This window comes from Perna viridis, chromosome 3 (assembly GCF_037379345.1).
Source record: "Perna viridis isolate PV_CMFRI_1.1 ecotype Kerala chromosome 3, ASM3737934v1, whole genome shotgun sequence".
Classification (NCBI taxonomy): Eukaryota; Metazoa; Mollusca; class Bivalvia; order Mytilida; family Mytilidae; genus Perna; species Perna viridis.
The window spans coordinates 6,907,484-6,933,339 of NC_142447.1; the positions used below are offsets into that span (position 1 = coordinate 6,907,484).

A 25,856-nucleotide genomic window follows, 5' to 3' on the forward strand; every position below is an offset into this window, starting at 1 on the left:
TAATTTCTACACTGCAATAATTTTGATAACTATTCATCTTATTGATGTCACAGAAGCACCAAACTACATACAAATGGGTTTTTAAGGTAAGTTTCATGCTGGTTATAGTTCTTTGTAACAAAAAATGAAAGCAATACTTCAAACCAACTTTTCTTATCAAATATATATCATTAACTCTTTAATTTGAGCAGGAAATAAAATTAGTACCTTTTTATCTAATTCATGTGTAATTTTCAAGAATCTTTCCTCATAGTCTCTCTTCTCTCTGGTGACAGCACTCAATCTTTTCTTCAGAGATTCAATCTAAATTTGAGAAGTAACATGCACAACAATTACAACTTCAAGGCAATGCAGTAAAACCTCTCAAAACCAACCCCTGAATAATCAGTAAACCTGACTAAATCAACCTCCTGAATAATATGTAACTTGTCTAAATCAACCCCTGAATAATCAGTAAACCTGTCTAAACCAACCCCTGAATAATCTGTAACTTGTCTAAATCAACCCTTGAATAATCAGTAAACCTCTATCTAAACCAATCCCTGAATAATCAGTAAACATGTATAAACCAACCCCTGAATAATCTGTAACTTGTCTAAACCAACCCCTGAATAATCAGTAAACTATCTAAACCAACCCCTGAATAATCAGTGAAATTTCTAACCCAGTCCCTTTATAGCAGTTTAATTTTTGTTTAAACCCTGATAAACGAAACACCTATCTAAATCAAACCAAAATGGGTTTGATTAGACAGGTTTCACTGTATACCAGTAATCATTAATCAATAATTTAATTTCAGGAGTTACACACTTTCTGATTGGATAAGAAATCTTGTCCATCACCTCACAGACCAAATTTTGTAATGTGATTTCGACTCCACCAACCCTTTTAAATGATTTACTTGTTGGGTTTTGATATTGAAATTAAAGTAAAAGGAATGACTGTTATATTTTTTTCTGCCTACTTGAAATGACCTCAATGCCTGTAGTGCACAATTATTTAGTGTGCACCGTGTGAATGAGGTTATTTCTTCATAGGCCAAAAAAAAAAAAAAAATATAACAGTCATTCCTTAAATGTAACAGAAACAGAAATATGACTCATAATAAGACATTTTATTTAGAATAATTAAACAGATTTTTTTGCACGATAAACAAACAATTTTGCAAATTCATTTACCCAGTAATCTAAGATAACCGAATTTTGAGGGCATATGCATCTCAAACCAATTCTTTACAATAATTACTGATTAAAAAGTAAGGAAATAAATTTCTACATTAAAATCACAAGGGCAATTTTATTACTTATCATATTTTTTGCTATATATCAAGGTTTCCTGTGTATCAATTATTGTGATTGTGTTATTTTTAACAAAATAATGATTCAAATTTTTGCCCTGTAGGGAAAAGTCATGCTTCAGAAATGATAAAAAATCAATAAACTCAGTGTTTTTATTTTGTGGTTATAACAGAGTCACATTAATTGAATAATAAAACAACAAAAATAATTTCCATACTGACAGCAATACATTTTTCTATGAGGAAGTAAGACATTTTATATCACGCCAGGGCATAAAAAAGAGCTTACAAGTCCTTTTAAACTTACCTGTGGTTTGTTTTTATCAACTGTGTCTTGTAGTAATTTTATTTTTGTTTCAAGTTCCTCCTAAAAGAAAAAGAACAAAATTAAGAAAAATCAGGAAATATCTTCAATACTAAGACTAATTCAGTTTTGATTACACACCAAAAAAAAAAGGGTAACAAAAAAGTTACAAAACACTAATCTGATCCATAATCAAGTCAAGTCAAAAATAAATCTGACAAACTAGATATTACACCACAGGAGAAGCTGGTACTGGTCTTGACTTGGTGGACGTATTTAAGACGACTTGGAGGGTTAAATCAAGGTTTTACAGCGTGCTCCCGTTTCCATTGCAGCATGAATATAACGGTGGTGATTAAATAGCATTTTCATGCTATAGTGTGATAATTGGTATTTGTACATATATAGATATAAAATTACAAGTCAATGACACTATTCATAAGTGAGCAAGGGAGCTAACCATTTCTATAAGTCTGACACTCGTAGCCAACCATTTCTACATGTCTGACACCCATAGCCAACCATTTCTACATGTCTGACACTCATAGCCAACCATTTCTACATGTCTGACACCCGTAGCCAACCGCTTCTACAAGTCTGACACCCGTAACCAACCATTTCTACAAGTCTGACACCCATAGCCAACCATTTCTACAAGTATGACACCCATAGCCAAACAATTCCACAAGTCTGACACTCGTAGCCAAACATTTCTACAAGTCTGACAGCCATAGACAAACATTTCCACAAGTCTGACACTCGTAGCCAAACATTTCCACAAGTCTGACACTGGTAGCCAAACACCCATAGCCAAACATTTCTACAAGTCTGACACCCATAGCCAAACATTTCTACAAGTCTGACACTCATAGCCAAACATTTCCACAAGTCTGACACTCATAGCCAAACATTTCCACAAGTCAGACACCCGTAGTCAAGCATTTCCACAGGTCTGACACTCGTAGCCAAACATTTCCACAAGTCTGACACCCGTAGCCAAACATTTCCACAAGTCAGACACCTGTAGCCAAACATTTCCACAAGTCTGACAACCGTAGCCAAACATTTCCACAAGTCTGACAACCGTAGCCAAACATTTCCACAAGTCAGACACCTGTAGCCAAACATTTCCACAAGTCTGACACCCGTAGCCAAACATTTCCACAAGTCTGACAACCGTAGCCAAACATTTCCACAAGTCTGACAACCGTAGCCAAACATTTCTACAAGTCTGACAACCGTAGCCAAACATTTCTACAAGTCTGACACTCGTAGCCAAACATTTCCACAAGTCTGACAACCGTAGCCAAACATTTCCACAAGTCTGACAACCGTAGCCAAACATTTCCACAGGTCTGACACCCGTAGCCAAACATTTCTACAAGTCTGACACTCGTAGCCAAACATTTCCACAAGTCTGACACCCGTAGCCAATCAGCGAAGCAACAACCCACATAACCACCTGTCTCCCCACTAAGACATACTGTGACTCCAAGCCGATTGGGGTACAGATTATCTTCTATATACTGAAGATTTGGTAGAGGATCAGAGTCTGCCAACAAAAAAGTCATTGGTATAACCACTGGACCTATTGCAAGCCATCAAAACAGATCTTAATATGGTGTTTGCAAAAGTTTACACTGAAGATGAAACCTGCTTTAGTATGGATCTCTGTTCTCTTACTTACCATTGCATTTGCATCTGTTTTAGCTGTAGATTGAACTTGTTTTAGTTTAGACCTCTGTTCCTCTAACAAGGTTCTCTTCTGACTTGTGTCTCTTTCTAATCTGTTTACTCTGTAAAAATAACATACATACATGTACAATAAAATTATAAGGCTGAAAGTTGTGAAGAAGTTTGTTCAATTACAAATGCTATGAGTTCAAAAAATGATAGTGATAACTTCCCCTTAAACAAATAAATTGTTTAAAGTGTGTTATCTCCAATACTATTGGCTTCTGTAAGTTCAAAAACAATTGCTGAGCATTGTGCATCTATACATGGTGACATACCTGTGAGTAAAGCTTTGCATAAACCAGAAATATGAACAAGACATACAATGTTAAAATGGCAAAGAAATGTGTTTTAGCTATTTGAAATATAGATATGATCACAGCCACGTCAGTTTTAGAGAAGAAACATTGTTTTAGTCACCAAGAAATGAAAGATTTGTGTGTTTTAACATCTCAATACTAGAAACTAAAGTGAAAAAAATATAGAACTGATTTTGAAATTCCTGCCCCAATTTTTAAATTTTTTGTCAAATTTTGAGTGATGGGAGGGAATGAGAATCTACAAATTAATTTTATTTGGCCTTACCATTTTTTGTTAAAGTAGGAGAGATAAAAATTACCTGTCCTGAAGATTACGATTCTGTTCCTGTAACATGTCATTGTCCTGCTTCATCTGTCTCATTTGTGAAGACTGTCTACATATCTCATTGGAAGAGGCCTGAAATTAAAAACATAATTTTATAGCATACCTTTATCCTTTCTAAAGCAAGGAGTAATAAAATTTAAATTAAAACATGATTGATAATTTAATTTACAGTAAATTCTACAGTTATTCCATGTACAAAGATGCATAAATTTCAGAAGTGGTGAAAATTTAATATTTCCATTGTTTTCATTCAATTGAATTGATATAATACAGTAAACCTGTCTAAACAATAACCTGAATAATCAGAAAACCTGTTTAAACTGAACCCTGAATGATAAAAAAAAACTGTCAAAACTGAACCATGAATAATCAGAAAACCTGTCTAAATTGAACCCTTAATGATCCAAAAAAAACTGTCTAAACTGAACCATGAATTATCAGGAAACCTGTCTAAACTAAACTCTGAATAATTGGAAAACCTGTCTAAACTGAATCCTGAATAGTCAGAAAACCTGTTTAAACTAAACCATGAATAATCAGAAAACCAGTCTAAACTTAACCTGAATAATCAGAAAACCTGTCTAAACTAAACTCTGAATAATCACAAAACCTGATGAAACTGAACCCTAAATAATCATAAAATCTGTTTAAACTAAACCCTTAATAATTGGAAAACCTGCTTAACTGAACTCTGAATAACCAGAAAACCTGTCTATACTGAACTCTGAATAATCATAAAACCTGTCTAAACTAAACCCTGAATAATCAAAAAATCTGTCTAAACTAAACCCTGAATAATCAGAAAACCTGTTTAAACTGAACACTGAATGATAAAAAACTGTCTAAACTAAACCCTTAATGCTTGGAAAATCTGTCTAAACTGAACTCTGAATAATCAGAAAACATGTCTAAACTAAACCATGAATAAACCTAAAACATGTCTAAACTGAACCCTAAATAAACCATTACATGTCTAAACTGAATCCTGAATAACTGAAAAACCTGTCCACACCAGACTCTTTTTTATCTTTCTAATGTAATTTTAAATGTATTTTGAACCTGAGTAAACCAAACACTTGTCTAAACCAAGTATATTCTACCGAACAAAAGGGGTTTTTGTTTAGACAATTATCACAACTACAAGCACTGCACTAATTAATTTTTTCACATTATAATATTGAAACTAAAATTCAATAGATATGAGCATTTTTAGAGGTTCCCTATTTAGCATGGTGCAGTACTATGCCTTCATCTTCAAGCACACTGCTGCCCTCATCAAGAATTTACAATGTGCCTCAAAATGACTACACCCAGCTTTCAGTTTTAGATTTATTTTACATTTTTTATACCACAACTGGCATTAAACATATATATTCCTGTGGTGTTAACACCTATTTATGACACTTAACAACATGAAAGGTGAAGGCTGTTTATTGCAGTTTTAGAACTTACCTCATGTATAGGTGGGGTGCCCCAAAAATAACCTTTTGTAATGGTTTAATGCCCTCAAAATATACAAACTACTTTGCCTTCACAAATTTCTGGAAAGTCACTAATAAATAATTTATTTTAACAAAAATGGAGTAGTCACTATTTTTTGTATGCTGAATAGTACCTTGAGTCTGGTTTCCAGTAGCTTCCAGTCTTGTTCTGTGTGTTTCTCAGCAGATGATTCTTTAGAGGCCAACATTGTCTCTAACTGTCCCTTCTCCTGTTGTAATTTTTCTACATCTGATGTTAGTTTCTGAAATAACAATGAATTCATAAAACATATTCAGTCATACCAGACAATACTGGACATAAACAATTATTTACTATTTAAGACACTGTTAACACCTTCACTAGTGGGAATTTTTTTCTCGCCCATTTTAAGCCAGTGATTAAAACTGCATGAGAATTTCTAAACACCAAAAGGTGATTAAATATCTGCAAGAATTTTCCCCGTCATTATACATTTCACAATTTCATTTGAGAAACCAACTCTCCTTTAGCCTATTCTTGATTCAAATAATTTCTTTGTCCATTATGTTAAAATTTAACTCCTATAAAGAAATAATTCATATGACTCATTGGACAATCAATATAACTACCATATTTGATAAAAGAAATATATTAACAACTAAAAAAAAAGAACAGATTTTAATTATATAATTACAATTTTTTTTCTGGAGAAAGGCAAATAAGGAAAAATGATATCAATTCTATGTTAAACAAATGACTCATGTCTTGGCTTGTTTGTGAGTAAACATTACTTCAGTTTGAAGGCCTTACAAGCAGGCAATATATATCATGAAGTTGACTTGTTGCCATGCTTGGCATACCCCCACTTGTGCAGGAAGTTAATATTGGACAACAACTAAAATTGCTTATAACCTATGCCCCCTCATATATGCAGCCATACACCAAATTTGAAATCAATAAATCCATTGGGAGCTGAGATAATTGTAATGAAATTTGGATTGATGGATGGACGAACAAGATGATTCCAATATACTGGTAGCATCCACATGTTGACTCTAGTCCAATCAATAATACTGGAATTATAACTATCATTAAACTATACCTGAATTGTAGTTTTAGCCATCTGTAACCTTTTATTGGCCTGTGATAGATCAGATTGTAACTGTGTACTAGATTCCTTATTATCCTCTAAAGACTTCTTGGCTGCTGATTTGGCCTCTCTAAGTGTTGTAACCTAAAACCAGGGAAATTAAGTTAGGGAGGGGCAATTTCACAAGAAAAAAATCATGTGTATAACAAGAATGGCTCACAAGTGATACCCCATGTTCAATCAGGATATAAGGAAAATAAACAAATCCTTGGTTAAAACAGGAATTTTTTCTGAAAAGGCATCCCACCAAACAGCAATCCTACAGGAAGAATGTGTTAAAACTTCAAACAAGTGTGATGAGTAGTTAGTTGATGAGAAAAGTGTGAAGGAAAAATTGTTTCGGATGGAAACATGACTGCATGGACAAAGGTAGAACAGTATACACCCTCCTTTTTGTAGTGGGGGCATAAATATCATTTGGTAAATACTGCATATGATATTGATAAAAATGTACTTTAATATGCTTCAATGTTAAAAAACCCACATATCTCAATACTGGTCCTAAACATATGCTTACATTTGTATAAAAACATTAGAAAACATGTTTTAATTTATAAAAAAAATGTCCTCAGATAAAAACAAACCTGTGTCACCCCATCTAGAAGAAACTACCTTGCTATAATCTTAACAACAAGCTTTAAGAACCAGTCCATATAAAGTTCAGGCACTAACAATGGTAAAGTGATTCATAGTGCAGAGAAACCCAACAAACAAACAATGCTTTTTCATTATACATATGCCATATTTTTACTTTAAAATAGTAATTTCCTTATTCAGATCTGCACTTTTGAGAAAATCATACATTCATCTCCCACTAAAATCAACCAAATCAAGGACAATAACTCTTGCAAAGTGTCATTTTCATGTACAATCTAAACAATTTTTATCAAAAAGCACAACAACCAAATAAAAAAAACGAAGACTGGTCATGAGATCAGTAACTGTTTCTGAACAAGAAATAAAACTGAATTCGGTCGGTTGACAGGTACTTAACTTGTTTGCAATAACATTAATGCAGCAGTCAACTATTTTTTTTTTTGCTCTCTGATGTTTCACTTCATCAAATATCACTTGATCATGAAAAAAATGGTTGAAACTAAGTAATGATTGTCATAAATAGTTTTAAATCAATAAGTCTGAATAATAACTTCAAATATAAAAATTGAAATGAAGATTTCACTGTAAATGACCTGATTTCAATACCAATCAAATTAAGGTAGATCATACCTAATATTTCTAGTTTATAGATTGTCCTAATTTTTCACACAGATGACCTTGAATCAACATACTATATAATTTTAACAATTTCAATGAACTTGATTTCAAGATATTGAGCATTAATAAAAGCAATTTTTTACTACAGTTTATATTGATTCTGTTGGGAATTTTCATTTTTTGAAAGCTGTTAAAAGACTGGTGTATAGAATTTCCAATAAAATTATATAAAACTTTACATTTCTATACAAGATTCTCTGCCAATTATTTCCCCTTGAAATAGGCTTTTGTAATTTTATTACACAAATTTTCATGTAAAAAATTCTTTTAAAAATGATCTAAACATATTATTTTTACACCATTTTGATCACTATAAGCTAAAAGAAGGTATAAATGTCTGTATGACTTTGCAAGATGGCAGAAAAGAATGCTCCTAGTGGTACCAGTATCGCATTGCATACCCCTGAGTGGGTGTACATCAAAACATGGATGCTATAAAAATATAGTGCATTTTCTTTTTGCCTCTCTACAAACTAATGTCTTGTCAAAAGATATAAACAAATGACTTATAAAATAGAGCAAACATCACACTGTAAAATAAAAAAACTTTTTAAAAAGAAAAACATATAACATAAAAATGTTCCACTGAAAAGGTTGGTTTGATGAGTGTAAAAAGAAAGTGAAAGTAGAGAAAATGGCTGTTTACAGTTCAAGACTACTTTTCTGTCTGATCTTTGTGGACTCACCCTATTTTCTTTGCGGGAAATTATTTTTCACACGTCCTTAGAAATGCTACATAAGTGACAGTTTTATTGAATCTATCTACATATTTTTTTAAAAATCCTAATATGATACTGAGACCTTGTAATAGGTAAGTATGATCTACCTTAAATGTCAAAGTTATATTATCTCCCTTTGGATGATTCTGACAACAATGATCTTGTTATAAGCACATTACAAATGATGCTAAATTTCACAAGTTTTATAAAAGTCCATTGAACAATTTAGGAGGTGGAATACTAAAAAGATACATCGACAGACAGACAGACAGACACAGATAGACAGATGGACAAATGATTCATGTTGTTTGCAGGCACAATATTACAGACTGATAAGTTGATTACATCATAAATGCCAAAATTAACCATGTGGGCTGTTCTATATTCCTTTATCATAATATTTTTGGTATCTAAATCATAGCAACAGTTATTCTTTATTTTTATCTCTAAACTGTTCAAAACTTTATTCACAGAGGAGAATCTATCCAATTGATAACTTTTATAGATGCATTAGACCTATCCTGCATATAAATCTTTGTAACTACCTGGACATGATGTAGGGAAAGTCATATCTGTATGATTGAGCTACAAACAGCATAAAGGTCTGGTCAATGTTGCGAAAAAAAATTTGTCCTTACCTCAAAAAATTTCCAACAGAAGAAACTAATATGTTCTTTTGTCAGGACAAGTACATGCATTATCAAAAAGTCTCCATAAAATGAGTGAAGGCTAATATTTTTTCAACCAACTGTATTACTTAAGGGAGATAACTCTAAAAACCACTAAAATTATTCACAACTGCAAAAAAAATATAAAAGATATTCACCTGCTGCTGTAGTAGTGTAACCCTCTGTTTCATATGTTTGAGTTGTCGTAACAGCTGATTGTGGTTATATTTAGTCTGTTCACTGGTTCTGGGAGAGGAGGATACCTTAGGTGTCCTCACTGGAGAGGTCATGGGAGAGGTTGCTGTCTCTCTCAACACTACTGTAAAAGGACAAAGAACATCTAAATATAACAAGCATTTCAATATCAATCCATGCATAACCAAACTAACTGTAAATGTCTTAGATGAAAATATAATTACAAACTCATGGAACTTGTATCAGCTGGGCCTGGTGTCATAAAAAAAAATCCATTCTAGGATTTCCTTAAATCTTTCTTCAACTAAAGTTTTGACCAATCAATAAACATGAAATTTAAGGAAAAATTTTAAGATTTGATAAAACTCTGTATTTATGATATTTAATGAACCCAGACTATTAACCTTTACAAATGTTTTTTTTTTTTACATTTTCAAAACCAAATCTTAAAAAAATGTGGTCTTCTGCCAGGAATATATTTGCATGGTCAACAGTATTTCATAAAAAATTATAGACACTTAAGTCTTGGAATGTACAATATTTCTAATTACTGTAAAACCAATTTATTTTCATGGATATCTATTTTTCATATTAATCTTATTTTGTGGCAGTTTAGTTATTGCATCTAACATATAGCAGGAATTTTTTTCTACTTTTGTTTTTCTTGATCAAGTATTTAGAAAAAAAAATAAAATGCTCCAGAAAATGAGTTGGTTTACAAAACACAAAAGTGTATACAGACACGTACCATTTCGTGTGGAAGTACCACTGCTACTGGAAGATATCTGTATCTTATTATTATGTCTAGTCCTCTGGTTCCTCAGTCCTGTTTTGCTGATTTTATGTACGGGTCTACTGGACCTTTTACCCTGGAGGAGAATTTTTAAATAGGTAAGCTTCAATTTTTACAAGTAAATTACATACAATATGATAAAGGTACTACTCTAAATTCCAGAAAAGGATTTAAATTTTATAAATCTTACAGGTCAGTGATGTTGTAGAAGATACATTGTGCTAAGCTGTTTTTTGTCATCTTATCAGTGAGAATTCTCTAGATTTCTAGCTGTACCTAAGGTCACATTACAAGCAGAATGTTTTAATCAAAAGCATAAGGTTTACTTAATTTGACATCACTACCTTATTTGCCATATCTGCTGGTGTACCAATTCAATGTTTACAAAAAGTTGTGGTTTTTCAAACTTTGATCACTTTTAAATTCTTATGGTATTCTTTTAGCTTTGGATACATATACAGTCAAAATTCAACAAAAACCTGACTTAAAAGACTACGATTAAAATATTCCTATAAAGTGTATTCTATGTAAAATTAACCTATACATGAAAATCACTTGTCATCAGTGCCCATGATTTTGCCTTCCTTTAGAAGGTCACTTAAGGATGTAGACCTAGGGAAAGGGACACAACCCTCACAAATCATTAGAATGCTTGTATTTACCATATTACAACCATCTCATGTAAGCATCAAAGTAACTTGGACTGATTTCATTCTGTTTCAAATGAAAGCTAGAAAGGCTTTGGTGTAATTGAATATGATAAAAACATATCACTGATTTAAAGAGTTATGTCCCTTACCCTTAAGACAGGTCCCTGTAATAGAAACAAACAGTGTAAAATGTAGAAACCTAATGAACTAAAGATATAGGCTTTCAGCACAGCCTATGGATGAAATGGGCTACATTAACTTACTCTATACAACAATGGTCCATCTTCAGTTCTTGACAATGAGACAATAGCTTGTCCTAGTGTGTCACTCTCTGTTTCTTCCCTGTAAAGTTAAAATAATAATAAATTAAGGATCTGAACTTGCAAATTATACAAGGGTTGGGTGATTTTTGGGTCAAACCAAAATGATCTGAAAAACAAACATATCAGGCAAATGATTTGGAATTTCAATTCTTTCCATTCAAGAAGCATCTCTGGTTATTTTTATCCCAAACAAGCAAATCTACTCATCAAACTTGAAACTGACAAATTGCACTAATGGAATATACCACAAGCTTTCTATGGTAATTTGTTTTAACATGTTATACAAAATAACATGGTTTGCTCAAAGAGAACCAATCAATCAAAAAGCTTGTTACAAAACAAATTGAATTATTGTACAAAAAATGATCATTACGTTTCAATATCTTCTGAGACCTCCTCCCAACCTTCATCTTCAAAATTTCTAAACACACTCTTCATCTTGTCAATACTTCTGTTCAGAGCTCTCTGGTACTTTAAAAATATAATAAAAAAAAACAATAAATAATCACAATATTTACTCTATATTAACTTTATTATACATTTGTGTAGATATGTGTTTCATTTCAAGTCTTTTTTCCATGACTTGGAGAATGATATGTAAATACAACAACAACTACAAAAAAAATAAAAATAAAAAAAAAAAATATATTGAAATATTGCAACTATTGAAGGTCAGTATGACTGCTTAAATACAAAAATTTAATAATTCCGCTACTAAGTGTTTTTGATAATTCATGTTTTGTTTGTCATACATTTGTACATTCTATATTCTATCCAACAGAAAATAAACATAATAGCTTTGTATGGCTCTTTGATGATGTACATATTAAATTCAGAAAGAAAGTACATAAGAATTAAGTATGAAGTTATGCAAGCATTTATTCATAAAATGAATAAAATTAAAAATAAGAAGCAATTGATATCAAAGTTCCATTGTTATTATTTGTTACAGCGTTTGTGAAATACATGTATCTAATGTAACAAAAACATAAATGTCTGGCAGTGATTTATAAGTATTAAAAGGGCAGTAATGAAAAAAATTGTGTCTACATTAATTATTTTATAACTATAATTGGTGCAAAAATATATAAAGGATATTGTGAATAAAAAAAGTCTATAAGAGCATGTGAAATACCTAAATCACAATTGATTATTGTGTCAAAAGGGTGAAAAAACTCATAATCAAATTTTTAAATAAAAAATTATGACCAGGGATATATTCATATATATGCCCCTGTTGATACTAAGGGATCTATCAATTGCTAAGAAATAAGAATGAAAATTCAAACACACAAAGGGAAAAACTATAATAAAAAAAAAATAGAAAACAAGTGCTGACTTAAAATATACCCAAAACCAACCATGAAACACTGAAAATACAAAAAAAAAAAATAGAAAACTCTGTGTACCCTGGAGTAAATACACAGCACACATATGTATATGTAACATTCCTCCTGTAGTATTACACAACACACACATATATATTTAATGAATATTGTTTATCATGCATGGCTAATCACCTTGAAATAGTAGATAGCATCATACAGCAGTATTCTTAAGTAAAAACTTTTTAAACTTTTCAAGAAATTTGGCAGAGGAAAGACAAACTGTAAGCTCAATGCATTTCTTTTGCAAATGTATAAAACTTAATGCTGACATTTTGGATTCAAAACCCTTCTTCTCTTCAAAATATTTTCACTTTTTTTTTTTACTTTTCTATTCACAATTTTTAAGACTAAATTACCTAAAATTAACATATTTCTGGAAAGTTTTACCATTCATGATTTTACCTGCCAGTATTTTTGTGTGGTTTTAACTACCAGTAATTGTCAAACATTCCCCATCCCCCATAAATTCCTAACCTCCAAATATACCACTTCAAAATCTCTAAACTCCTTCAAAACTTTCAATTTGTACAGGGTACCAGTATATGATGCTTCCCTATTAACTACCAATGTTTCTGATGGTATGTTTCCATGACAACACAAGACCTACCTGCTGACATTTTAGGTTTAAATTCTACAAAAATTGACCGCAATACATACACAATGCATCATATGTTTCATTTTCTTAAATATTTAGCTACTGAATTGAAAAGATCCTAAATACTTTGTTATAAATTTAAGTAGCACTCCAGCTAAGGATCATGCAAAATGTGATTCATGGGTAAAAAGCCTACATATTTTTGTTTTTGATATTTTGTTTTAAATGTCATAGTAAACAGAAATTAACATGTGGTTTTTCATATAACCCGTGCTCTTAGGAAATAAAAATTACATAGAATGCACTGTAGATTTCAAATTCAAGGGAGATAACTCAGTAAATGGCGCTATATAATAGAATCTACTGTATTTTCAATGTCGATTATCTCCTAAGAGCAGGCAGATTTGAATGAATAATTACACATTTCATAGTATAGACCCATAAAACAACTTAATTACAAAAATAAAAATATGTAGCCTTTTTTGGGGTGTATCACATTTTCAGATTTTGCATGATTCTTACAAAGACAGCTATTTAACTCTTCAAGTTTTTTTTTATTGCAATTTATAAAATAATTTCAACAATAGTTTTAATTTTGCAATTGATTTCAATGGCAAGGAAGAAAAGAATGAAAAAATCACTGAACTGCCAAATGAAAGGAAATAAAAAATATCAAAAAGACTAAACCAACATCCTTAACTTCCCGGACAAATAAATTAAATATGTGATTAAGGTTCAGCTAAAGTCAATATCCTGAATAAAATGTTTTCGTTCAAACTTTTAATAATACATTAAATTTAGCCCTAAAACATTGCTATATGCATCTTTATATGTATTTAACACACAAGCACAAGTCAAACTTAGAAAAAAATGTTTTATTTTAGAATTAATCTACTGCTGTCAATAAGAAGATCTGATGATTGAAATTCATATAGTCCTGTTCCTAAATGTATTATGCAGTGCAAGCTAGCATTAATTCTCTTTAAAAATTGTCATTTCTTTATACTTAGATGAATTAAGATATTTTGTGCCATGATCCAGCTAAATACCACCACCAATAAACATAAAATATTGAAATATTCATTCAAATCTGGCAATTGGCCACAAATTATAGCTAGCTTGCACTGAACTAGAAATTTAGGCTATAGCATATTTACATTTTCAAACAAAAATGTGTTTTGGTAAATCTGTACATTTATTTTAAAATCTAATGTTTCCACATCCATTGTTAATTAAAATATGGCTGTATTAACATGTTCTGTGAAGGAAGAAAACATGCAAATATGTAGAAAACTGTATAAAACAAGAGGCTCCCAGGAGCCTGAATTGTTCATCTTCTTGAATTTTGCCTTTCAAAGGCAATAAATTAAACAAGAAGTTGTCCAAAAATTTTGACTAAAGAAGTCTTTGGTTGGACTATCACAAGATCTTTTCAGATTGAAAGTTTCTTTTAATCTATCATAGTTTTCAAGATATTGACTGAAAATTATTTTAAAAAAAAAGTTATTTTTCCCGTTTCAAGGGCAATAACTCTTACACGGAGTCCAAAGACATTTGTAGTCCTAATAATGCGGATCATTTCAGCTATTGAAGGAATTTTGATTAACCTAACAGTTTAGGAGATATATGTGAAAAACTACCACCTGACCCCTATGTTCTATTTTTAGTAACAGTGGCCATGTTTTTCAACGAATCAAAAATCCCCATACCAGTTCTATGCAGTATACCCCAAGGAACATTCATACCAAGTTTGGTTTCAATTGGTCAAGTAGTGTCAGAGGAGACGATTTTAGAAAGAAATAACATTAAAAATAGCAAAAATCGTTGAAAAAGGGCAATAACTCCAACATGGCTTAACAGAATAAAACCAAAATTTGACCACAGATAGATCTCATCATGCTGAACACTTTTACCTATGTTAGAATTCAGTTAAACCTAACAATTTAGGAGATATATGCGAAAAACTACTGTCTGACCCCTATGTTCTATTTTTAGTGGCCATGTTTTTTGATGAATCAAAAATCCCCACATCAGTTCTATGCAGGATACCCCAAGGAACATTCATATTAAGTTTGGTTCTAATTAGTCAAATAGTTTCAGAGGAGAAGAGTTTTGTATAATTGTTAACGACAACAAAGACGACGACATACGCCAAGTGATGGCAATAGCTCACATGGCCTTTAGCCAGGTGAGCTAAAAAAACATTAAGCAAAGTTTTCTGGATCATAATAATTGCATTCTTAATATCCTGACTAAAATTATCTTGACAATTAATGTCCTAGATTTTGACTTTAGCAGAACCTTAACTATACAGTTTAAGAATAGTTTTTTTAAGTTCATTGTGTAGCCTAGCTAGTTTCTTACATAGTTAACCTTTAGATAAGGGAAGAATTTCTGATCTAAGATCTCATAGATTCCTGTTGTTCTATTTAATATTGCCTATGCTCTGACTAAATCACTACTGGAACAGCCCTATGCAATATTTTTATTTCTGTAAAATTGTAGTTCTACCAAGTCTGTGGTTTAAATTGAAAATTTATATAACCTTCAACAATGCCATCAAAGATAAGAAAAAAGCAATCTCACAAAAACTAATGCAAGAGCCTTAAAGGGAGATAATTCAGGTAAAAAAAAAAAGTGTTTTAACCATGTGACCAATACTGATCATTTTCCTTCAGCAAAAATTCCACGTAATATAAAATATGCTAAACTACGAGCAACAGCACAAACATATATTTCGTACCTATAGAATTTTAATAAATAAATTGTCTTTGTACCTGTTTTGCTACTTGGCCACGACTTCTGCTTTCTTTTTTCTTGTTTTTCAGTCCTGACATGTATTTCTGTCCCATCTCTATCTTGTGTGTCAGTTCGATGTTCTGTCTTTCTAATCTTTCTTTGGCATGCTTCTCATCGTCAACCGATCTTTCAAGTCTGTCAGAAATAGCATGTAATAGAGACGCTTCAGAGAATAAACAGCTACACTTCAGCATTTGATATGTCTTGGTCCCCCTTTTTTGTGTTACACGGGCAAAATAGTGTATGTATTACAGAAGAGGAAAATAATATCCAATTTACATTGGTAATATGTTGATCACTATTTGGCCTGAGCAGAAACCCTTTAATGGAAAAGGGAACTTTCGTACATTAAGATGAATAATATAGCAACAAATATTGAAATCCTTAAAAGTGTTTTGATTTATCCTACATGTGGACAGACAGACAGACAGACTGACAGAATTATACAATAACACCTCTTTTGTACAACAAAACTGTGTTTAGCTTATCTCAGGCAAAATAAAAAAAAATGTGCACCATAAAAAACAAACAAGTTAGTTTTATAATTAAATGCTTGACATAAATCATTTAACACATATACATTTTTGTAACATACATGTACTAATGAAGATATAAAATGCAAAAAAAAAATATATCATGATTACAGATCTATTAATCCAATAATTCTTCTTTAATTATGAAGATAGACAAATAAAAAAAAACTATTTATCTAACCTGCTTATCTCCCTTTTCAGGTCAGCCACCTCCATTCTGTGTTGGGCCGAATCTTGTTTCAACTCCAGTAATTCAGATTTCAACATTCTATAAAAAAATTAAATTGAAAATACAGTAAAAGCACCGCAGGTGTGTATTAATTTTACCTGAGAGATGAAAACTGTATCACAAAACATGTTATAAAATATTTGCATGAAGGAGTTTACAATAAGTTTTGCCCACACTGAAAATTCTATACTCTGAATGAGGTCAACAAAAATACACAATACAGTGAAGCCTGTCTAAACTGAACCCTGAATATAACTAAAAACCTGTACAAACCAGACAACTTCTGAAAATCTTTCATATCATTTTCAATAAAATTTGATGCTGTGTAAAACAAATACCTGCCTAAAATGAATAATATTTATAGCATCTATTTTAGACAGGTTTATCAATCAATCAATTCGTCAATCAATATAAGCATACCTCTTCTCTCCCTGTAATTGGTCTCTATTTTCTCTAACCTCCCTGAGTTCTCTCTCCAGACTGTTAACTGTCATATTCTTACTCTGTACCTATAATCATTATTGTTTATTCAAAATTTAAAAAAAATTGAAATACAAGTCACAACAAAGATCTCATTTTAAAAGACTGTTAAAGGAGGAAAATGGAAAAATCATACAGGAAAATCAAAAAGAAAACTTAAAGTAAAATACAACCTGAAAAACTCTAACGCTACTTTCAAAACTGGAAGAATATAAAGTTTGAATACAGAGAAATTCATAGTATAAAACACCACTTTCTTTTTAATTACTTTTTCTATTTTATTTGTCAAAAATAACTGCCCTAGCTCAGAAAATCAGTCACAAACAGCCTGTCAGTAAATTGTAATTAAGCTATTTCAGTTTTATGTTTCCCTGGCATGTTTCACTGGGACAATTTTTGAATTATTTTTATAATGGATTTGCTCCCTTAAGTGTGAAAAAATATCTAACCTCAGATCTGACAAGGGTAAGTTCAGACTGTACATCAGTTCTTTCTTGGAATCTTGCCTCTGTTCTCTTCTTATCATGCCTCCTCTCTGGGTTAGAAAAAAAACAAGGTCAATACAAACAGTTATTTTTACCGCTACATTAAAAGACAATTGATAATACTCTACAATAAGCTATCTGAACTGATAGGTAAGCATATACACAATTAATCTCAGTTGAAATCACTAACCAGATGTAATGGAAACTCAAACCCACCTCCAAGAAAAAAAGAACAATACTGGATACTTTAAAACAAACCTTCTTTTTCTTGTTGGAGAGCAATCCTTAGTTCATGTATAGTAGCAGCATCTTGGCTAGCCTTGACCTTCATGGCATCTACATCTTCCTCCAAAGCCATTCTATAAATAGAAAAAGAAAATTTGAAGTCAAAGTCATCAATGTTGTAATAACCACATATTATTTCATAAGTAACAAAAAAGTTATTACCTCATAAAATTGTAAATTGATGTAAGAAAAACAAGATACCATCATGTACCATGGTTCAATTCATCACCTGCAAGTGATCAGAAAACAAGACCAATACATGTCTGGCCCTGTATCACCGTCATACATTGGTCAGTGTCATCAATATGTATATAAAAACTAAGCATATTAAAAAAAATACAATGTAGGTAACAAATATCCACACGTAATGTCCAAATGATAGCAAATATTGCAAAAAAAAAATGGCTATGTTCAACATGATAAAAATGTAGGGGAAAAAAATGAATTTCTGCATAATATATGGTCCACATCTTCAATATGTATTAAATCATCATGCAGAATTTGAATAATTTTGGTTAAATACTTTTTGAGTTACAGATTACACAGAGTAAGCACCCATTAATGCGAAAGACAGAAGAACACACATATGGATGGAGTGAAATGGCTGGTAGACTTGGGTCCGGTTTCATAAAACATCTCAAACTGAGATTTTCCTCAAATCCTTCTTCAACTCAAATTTTGACCAATCAGATCACTTGAAATTGAAGATTTGAGGAAATACATAGGACTTATGGATTGACATTTTGAAAGAAGGATGGAATGAAGAAATGAAAATGGGACAAAACGAAGAACAAGAGAGATGAAAATAGAGTGTCCAGTTACTGTGCCAGCCGCATAAATCAGAGTGTCCAGTTACTGCGGTAGGGCCATAAAAATAGAAATGAAATTATTATTTATCCATACACAAACCTTTCAACTACCAGATTACGATTCTCATTTTTGAAGTAAGCCAATTCATTCCAAACACCTTTGCTGTCTTCATGTCGTAGTTCTTTAGGATCTGACCTCTTGAACTTTTTGCCTTTGGATTTTGACCTAAATAAAAACATCTACTGTATACAACTATCATAAATTCTGAAAGTACTAAAAACAGCAAAAAAGAAATGTTCTCTATGCTTTTGTTTTACTTTTCAAAACTTAATAAATCCATCTTCATATTTTGATACCATTGTAATTTGGTTTGGAATTGTTGCAACTTAACCCTTTCCAAAAGCACTACTAAAGGATCTTAAATGGGCTTGTATATTTCTCCCTTTACAGCCAGTAAAATAATTAATTTCAGAGGATAAAGATTGAAGCCATTACCTGACAAACTTCCCTTTCGAAAATTCAGAAGGAGGTTTAGACTTTCTATTATTTGATATGTATTTGAATCTATGTCAGAAAGATAGTTTAAATCTCCTTCTCCAGGGATCTACCTGAGGAAGTTTGTTAGGAAATGGTCATTTGATCAAGGGAAGACCAACTCTATCCAATGAACATCATCATTGTTTGCACTATAACATAGTTCAGCTATTCATTTCTGTTCCAAAGATATCAACACCAAATCTCAAGACTACTAGTATGTTTGTTAATGATGTCAGATTTCAATGAAGTCATAAATACCCAAATTTATCTGCCACTTCTAAAGCTCGAAGTTGTTCTTTGAGTATTTTATAATCAGTCTGTACACTCTTCAGTCTCTCAAGTCTCTTGGCATGAGCTGATTTTAGTTCTTCCAATTCCCTGTTCTGTAAAAGAAATCATACAGTTTAAAGTCTACATACAGAAATAATAGTACAGTTTGCCTCAAACTGTTAAAGGCTTTTTTGACAAATTAAGGAAATAGGAAGTAAAATTGTATTACATTTGTATGTAATTAGGAGTGCATCAAGAAATTTACAACAGAGGGAGAGTACTGATAAAGAATTTTGTAAAATAGGGATTCCAGACTATCATTTGCTCATTTCCCAGAAAAAAAATTCAAACAAAAAGGGAAATTCTTCTCCTGGGACCATCACTGATTTCATATATTCAATCTAAATTTGAAACTTTAAAATTGTACATTTTCCTCTGGTATTTACAATTTATTGATGTTACAAAATAAAAATTCATAACCTTAAGTTTTAACATATTTTTGTAATCATCTACTTTCTTCTCTGCCTGCACAATTTGATATTTAGGTCCTTTTGGATGCCTCACAGGTGACATTGACCTTGACCTCGAGTGAGATGAGACATCCTTCATGGGACTGGTTGCTATGCTACGATAGTCCTTTATACCCCTGGCAGGAGTAGAATGGGTCCTTTCGTGGTGATTTAAATGGTTCACATCAAAGTCAATAAAAGAAGTTTCTCTTTTCTTTTCCAATCTCTCAATGTATCTGTAAAAGAAATGTGACAATTTAGGAGCTCTGAAAATGGAGTTCAGTGGAGGAATAACATGAAGTTGCACACATTGTCATGCTATGCATACCCCTACTCATTCAGGAAATTGATAACAGAGAGCAACCAAATTACTTACAACTTAAACCTCATCAATATGAAGCAATATGCCAAATTTGAAATCAATCTATTTGTTGGGAGCCCAGATAATTGTGACGAAAATTTGGATGGACAGAGTGACGGAAGGACAAGGTGATTCCAACATACCACCCACTCATTGAGTGGGGATACAATTTGAATTTCCCTGAAAACAATCCTATGAAAATATTATATTGAAAATGTATCACAGCATGATGGAAAATAGCTCCATGATTTTCATGGTGCAATTACCCTAAAAATTTGAGTCCCATGAAATTAATCTGTCAACACATTCAAACAATGTAACTCAGAATTCATCATGGCCTATAATGTGAAAACACAACAGCTGGAAAATTAAAGCATTGCATTACGGACAATTTAATATTATTAATACGATTTTTATGCAAAAAAAAAAAAAAAAAACTTCAAAAGAAGACTTATGTCTAAAAAGTCACCGCAATAAATGCTTTCCAAATTTACAGTAATTACAAGATATCTAAAAAAAAAAAGATTTATCTCCCTTTGCCTGAATCCAGAATGATAAATCATATTGTACTTTGAAAGCTTTTGTTAATTACATCAATAAGTACTGGTAGTGTATATTATGTAATGGGTCAAAGACTGAAATGGCTGAAATTTATTAAACAGGAAGTAGATGCCCAACAGGCCTGAAAAAGGGTGCATGATGTTGGATACCAAATATCGAGAGGCTGTGATTTGTAGTTAATGAGAAAAGAGTTATGTAAATAATTTCGCTGCCTGCCTACCAAACATTCACCATACTATAACCTAATTTTCACTATGTGAAATTTGGCCAAAAAGCATGTGATTGACCAATTAATGAAGCACACAATTAAAATTACATTGTACATAAATTTTATGAACATCTTCAAATGTTGTAAACATTGATAAGAAACTTTTCATTTAAAACTTGGATGAAAGCACAATAAAAACACAATGAAGCATAAAAAAGTCATGATTTTTTTGGTCATTTCAAAATTATTTCATGGTGAATTGTAGATTTACAAGACCATGAAAACAACAGTTTAATAAAAATTGTGTAAATAGAACCTCTTTGATTTATACAGTTCTAAAGCACACTGAAAGACACAAAAAAGAATTTTAATTTATTACTAATTTAGACGGTTTTATTATACTGTTTACTGCTGTTATTAAGTATCTGTCTTCATAAAAATCAGGCAGGAGATGGATCATTCATGTAAAAAATCCACCAAACTAATTCATATATAATTGTTAAGAAACATAACAAGTCTTAGTTTGTCATAAGGTTGTTGCGTTTTGAGAAAAAAATTATATAGATTGCATGTGAAATAAGCACTTTGCAAGAGTTATTGTTCTTGATTTGGTTTGAATGGTTGAATTAAGTGGGAGATGAATGTATGATTTTCTAAAAATTTCAGATCAAAATACAGAAAGGACTATTATTATATAGACGGAAAAAGCATTATTTGTTTGGTTGGCTTTTCTCCGAAAGAATCACCTCTATTATAGGCATTGCCTGAATTTTATATGGACTGGTACTTAAGGTACTGTGAAAGTACTTATATTTGTGGGTACCAGTTTTCATGGTTAAAGGGTAAAGCACAAGTTCAAGGATTCTTGAATTAGTGGTTTTGATGATCCTGTCATAAAATTTAAAGTAAATAATCCTTTACTTTTGGAATCAAATTTCGTGGTTTACATTACCCATGAAATCCACGAAAATTGGTACCCCACAAACAATAGTAATTTTACAGTAATAGATTACCTGTCTTTTTCCTGTAACTTGTCTCTAAGGAGTGATATCTCTCTGTCTAATCTCTTGATCTTATACTCATAGTCCAGGAAGGGCTCTTCAATGCCCACCTATTGATAAAAAAGGTATGAAATGAAAATGTGTCATTCAAGAACAAACATTAAAGAATAAGACTAAAAATATCAACATTTCGATTCAATACTCAATGTCAACATGAAGATGACAGAAATCTGGAGTTGAAACTTATCTTAATGCCCACCTAAATATGACAAAAATATGGAATGGAAACTTATTTTAATGTCCATCTAGTAAAGACAAAAATATGGAATGGAAACTTATCTTAATGTCCATCTAAAAAAGACAAAAATATGGAGCAAAAACAAAAAAAAAAGTACACAAAAATAAAGACAAAATTGAAAGCATAATTAATTCTTTAAACATGTATATTCTTTACAACTCAGCTTGTAAATACTGAATTTAAAGGTAAAATAAAGCATCTTAACATGTTAAGTAGCACTCCAGCTAAGGATCATGCGCAAAATGTGATTCATGGGTAAAAAGCCTACATATTTTTATTTTTGATATTTTGTTTGAAATATCATAGTAAACAGAAATTAACATTTAGTTTTTCATATAACCCATGCTCTTAGGAGATAAAAATTATATAGAATGCACTGAAGATTTCAAAATTAATGGAGATAACTCTGTAAATGACGCTCAAATACAATAGAATCTACTGGATTTTCAATGTTGATTATCCCCTAAGAGAGGCAGATTTGAATGAATAATTACACATTTCATAGTATAGACCCATAAAACAACTTGATTACAAAAATAAAAATATGTAGCCTTTTTTGGGGTTATCACATTTTTCAGATTTTGCATGATTCTAACGAAGACTGTTACTTAAAACAATTATTTATTAATTTCAAGTATACAGGGAAAAATATTTTGATACATATAATTACTAACATTCAACAACAAAAAAACCAACTAACCAACAAAAAAAATACAGATTCCACAATTTGGTTATTATAAAATAGAAGGTGAACAATGGGAACATATTATAATAACTTTGTGAAAGTTTCATTCTAATCCATTCAGAGGTGTAGGAGGAGTAATGAATAAGAGATTGGCCCATGCCCCCATATTCACAAATAACAGGTTTTGCAACGTAAAACCCCCAAACTGATTCAGATCAAAATCTAAAATAAGAGGTGCACAATGGGATCATATATTAAAAATTCTATGAAAGTTTAATTCAATTCCATCCAGTGGTGTAGAAGGAGTAAGGTATAAGAAATGGATCCCTCCTGTGTAACAAAATGAAGTATGAAATTTGCAAGTGGTGTGGTAAAATAAGTGAGGGTATAATAACGACTTATTCCCTACTGCATGATTCTTAGATGGTTCTGTACTTAAAACTTGTGTATGTAAAGAATTCTTAATTTCCTATATTTCGATTGATTGATTGATAATGGTCTAACTTCCTATGGCAGATCTTTCTTACATTTCATGACGAGAACGGTTGACCAATCAAATAAACCCAGCTTTGCATAAGCGCAACACCTTGAGCTGTATTTTAATTGTGCTATCTCAGAGAAGCAACAGCCCTTATGTATGCATGTCACCCAACTCAAACACATTATTCTGACTCTGAGCCAAATAGTTGTCACTCTTTTCCCTTCAATACCATGTGTTTGGCAGAGAAGTAGTGGCTACCAATTTTAAATTCTTTTGTGTGACTCGGCCGGGAATTGAACTAATGCACTTGAAGCTGCTATCCAAAGATCACGAGGCAGTTATTTACATGTACTTAATATTCAAAGTCATAGAATGCTAATAAAGAAATTCAAGAACCTTAAGAAAGGAAAAAAAATATTAAAATCAAATTTCTCTCAAACTTACTTTATCAGATATAAAACTGCCATCAAGTGCTGAAGCACCTCGGCTATGAAGTTTGGTGAATGAGTCAACTCTACTCTGTAGATGTGCAACAATATCATCTTTGTCAAGAAGATCCTGTTAAAGTAGAAATAATTCACATTTTAAGGCACTGTCCATGTAGAAACCAGGCAGTTCCTATGATATGGATGACACATGGTAAATTTTACCCCACTGAATTTTTCGTTTCTATATATTTATATCATATGTATGTCAAATAGTACACAGATTTTTTTTTAAATCGACAATGGATGGCCAGAAAATGATTTTTAAGTTCCCTAACAAAGCAATAAAATTTGCTCAAATTAAGGAGTTATCTCCCTCTCGTTAATAAATTTCAATGTAATGTATTTCTCATTAATCAATGAAGTAAATAAATAACCAACTTTCACCTTTGAGAAAGGACACATTTGTGATACGAAATAGATGAAACTTATCTGAAGAAAAAAATTGTCCTGTGCCACCAACTGCCTGGTATGGACTCACTCTTAATAAAACATTACTACAAATTAAGTATGATATAATTACTGCATGCAATTATAACTGACAGTTTGATATTATGGGAAACAATTTTTCATTCAGTGAAAACGCAAGATTAGTAATGCTGAAAATTCAATACTGAAAATTCTAACCGTTTTGACTGCAACCATAGTGCATTTTTTGCAGTAATAAAAACATCACAATAATTCTGAAATTGAAAAAAAATACTCAAGTCTGAGAAAATTCTTACCAGTTTGTGATGTCATCAATTTTAAAATTTTGATTGGAGTTACCATAAAAGTTAAGAATATTCTCAGACAAGTACTTTCCAAGATTTGTAGCACTGGGGCCTGGGTTTAATCAAACCATAATTTATTTTACTGTAGAATTGTTCATATTATTTTGAAGAATATCAGTCCTGTAAATTTTACCAAAATCAGAATCCAACAAACCAAAGGAATTTTGTAAAATCATGAAAGTTTATACAAAAAAAAATTATGAAAAAAATTGATGAAATCCACAATTCATAATCTTGAACCTCATTTACAAATTAATTTGGAAGAATAATAAAAGATGACAGCCAACATAACCAGTACCAGTACTTCCAATGTAATCCAATTTGTAATCAAAAAGATGAATGTAAATCCGGAATCTTATTGCCATCTTTTTTTTGTATTAAAAAAAAATCAGTCTGACTTGGTACAGCTTTAAAATGGTCGTCATGACTCATCCATATCATTATCTTCTTTGAAAAAAAAAAATAACAGTGTTATAATAATCCAAGTAATATGTGAACAGGCTTATTACAAAACAGAAAAAATGAAACTGTCCCCAAACTTATTGATTCTATGTGTATTTCAGTCTGTTTCTTTCTAGTCCTGGTATGGACATTTTGTCAAGTTACTTTGCATACTCACAATGATGCTGTTGGCTTTTTCAAGACCACCCCATCCTCTTTTAATTGCGGAAAATATATTCTCACAATTTAAAATTGGGAAATTACCAAAAGCTGTACAAAACCTTGATTTTGTAGTTAGTCATTAATCTTAGAGAGGATTACAAGAAAAGCACAAGTCATTAACAATTAATCAGTGTAATTTTAAGTAGAAACACTATATTCAGTATTTTGGCTACCGATTGGAAAATAATTCATCATGTTTGGGATTA

General features: G+C 31.5%; 1 protein-coding gene across 5 annotated transcripts in view; it reads right to left on the minus strand.

Annotated features, from left to right (window-relative positions):
* LOC148620832 (centlein-like) overlaps positions 1-25,856 on the minus strand; it is a 65,103-nt gene that overhangs the window by 5,982 nt on the left and 33,265 nt on the right. For 4 of the 5 annotated variants that reach the window (XM_088574669.1, XM_088574667.1, XM_088574665.1 and 1 more), the window contains 21 exons: positions 24,174-24,287; positions 22,278-22,375; positions 20,106-20,370; positions 19,614-19,738; positions 18,918-19,043; positions 17,982-18,082; positions 17,688-17,773; positions 17,179-17,267; positions 16,711-16,797; positions 15,975-16,131; positions 13,210-13,233; positions 11,588-11,685; positions 11,155-11,233; positions 10,197-10,317; positions 9,412-9,572; positions 6,544-6,675; positions 5,596-5,724; positions 3,955-4,052; positions 3,289-3,397; positions 1,605-1,664; positions 208-303 (listed from right to left, as the gene is read on the minus strand). In XM_088574669.1, coding sequence (XP_088430795.1) covers positions 208-303; positions 1,605-1,664; positions 3,289-3,397; positions 3,955-4,052; positions 5,596-5,724; positions 6,544-6,675; positions 9,412-9,572; positions 10,197-10,317; positions 11,155-11,233; positions 11,588-11,685; positions 13,210-13,233; positions 15,975-16,131; positions 16,711-16,797; positions 17,179-17,267; positions 17,688-17,773; positions 17,982-18,082; positions 18,918-19,043; positions 19,614-19,738; positions 20,106-20,370; positions 22,278-22,375; positions 24,174-24,287 — 2,355 coding nt within the window. The remainder of the gene's footprint in view (positions 1-207; positions 304-1,604; positions 1,665-3,288; positions 3,398-3,954; positions 4,053-5,595; positions 5,725-6,543; positions 6,676-9,411; positions 9,573-10,196; positions 10,318-11,154; positions 11,234-11,587; positions 11,686-13,209; positions 13,234-15,974; positions 16,132-16,710; positions 16,798-17,178; positions 17,268-17,687; positions 17,774-17,981; positions 18,083-18,917; positions 19,044-19,613; positions 19,739-20,105; positions 20,371-22,277; positions 22,376-24,173; positions 24,288-25,856) is intronic. The other variant, XM_088574668.1, reaches the window with a different exon arrangement.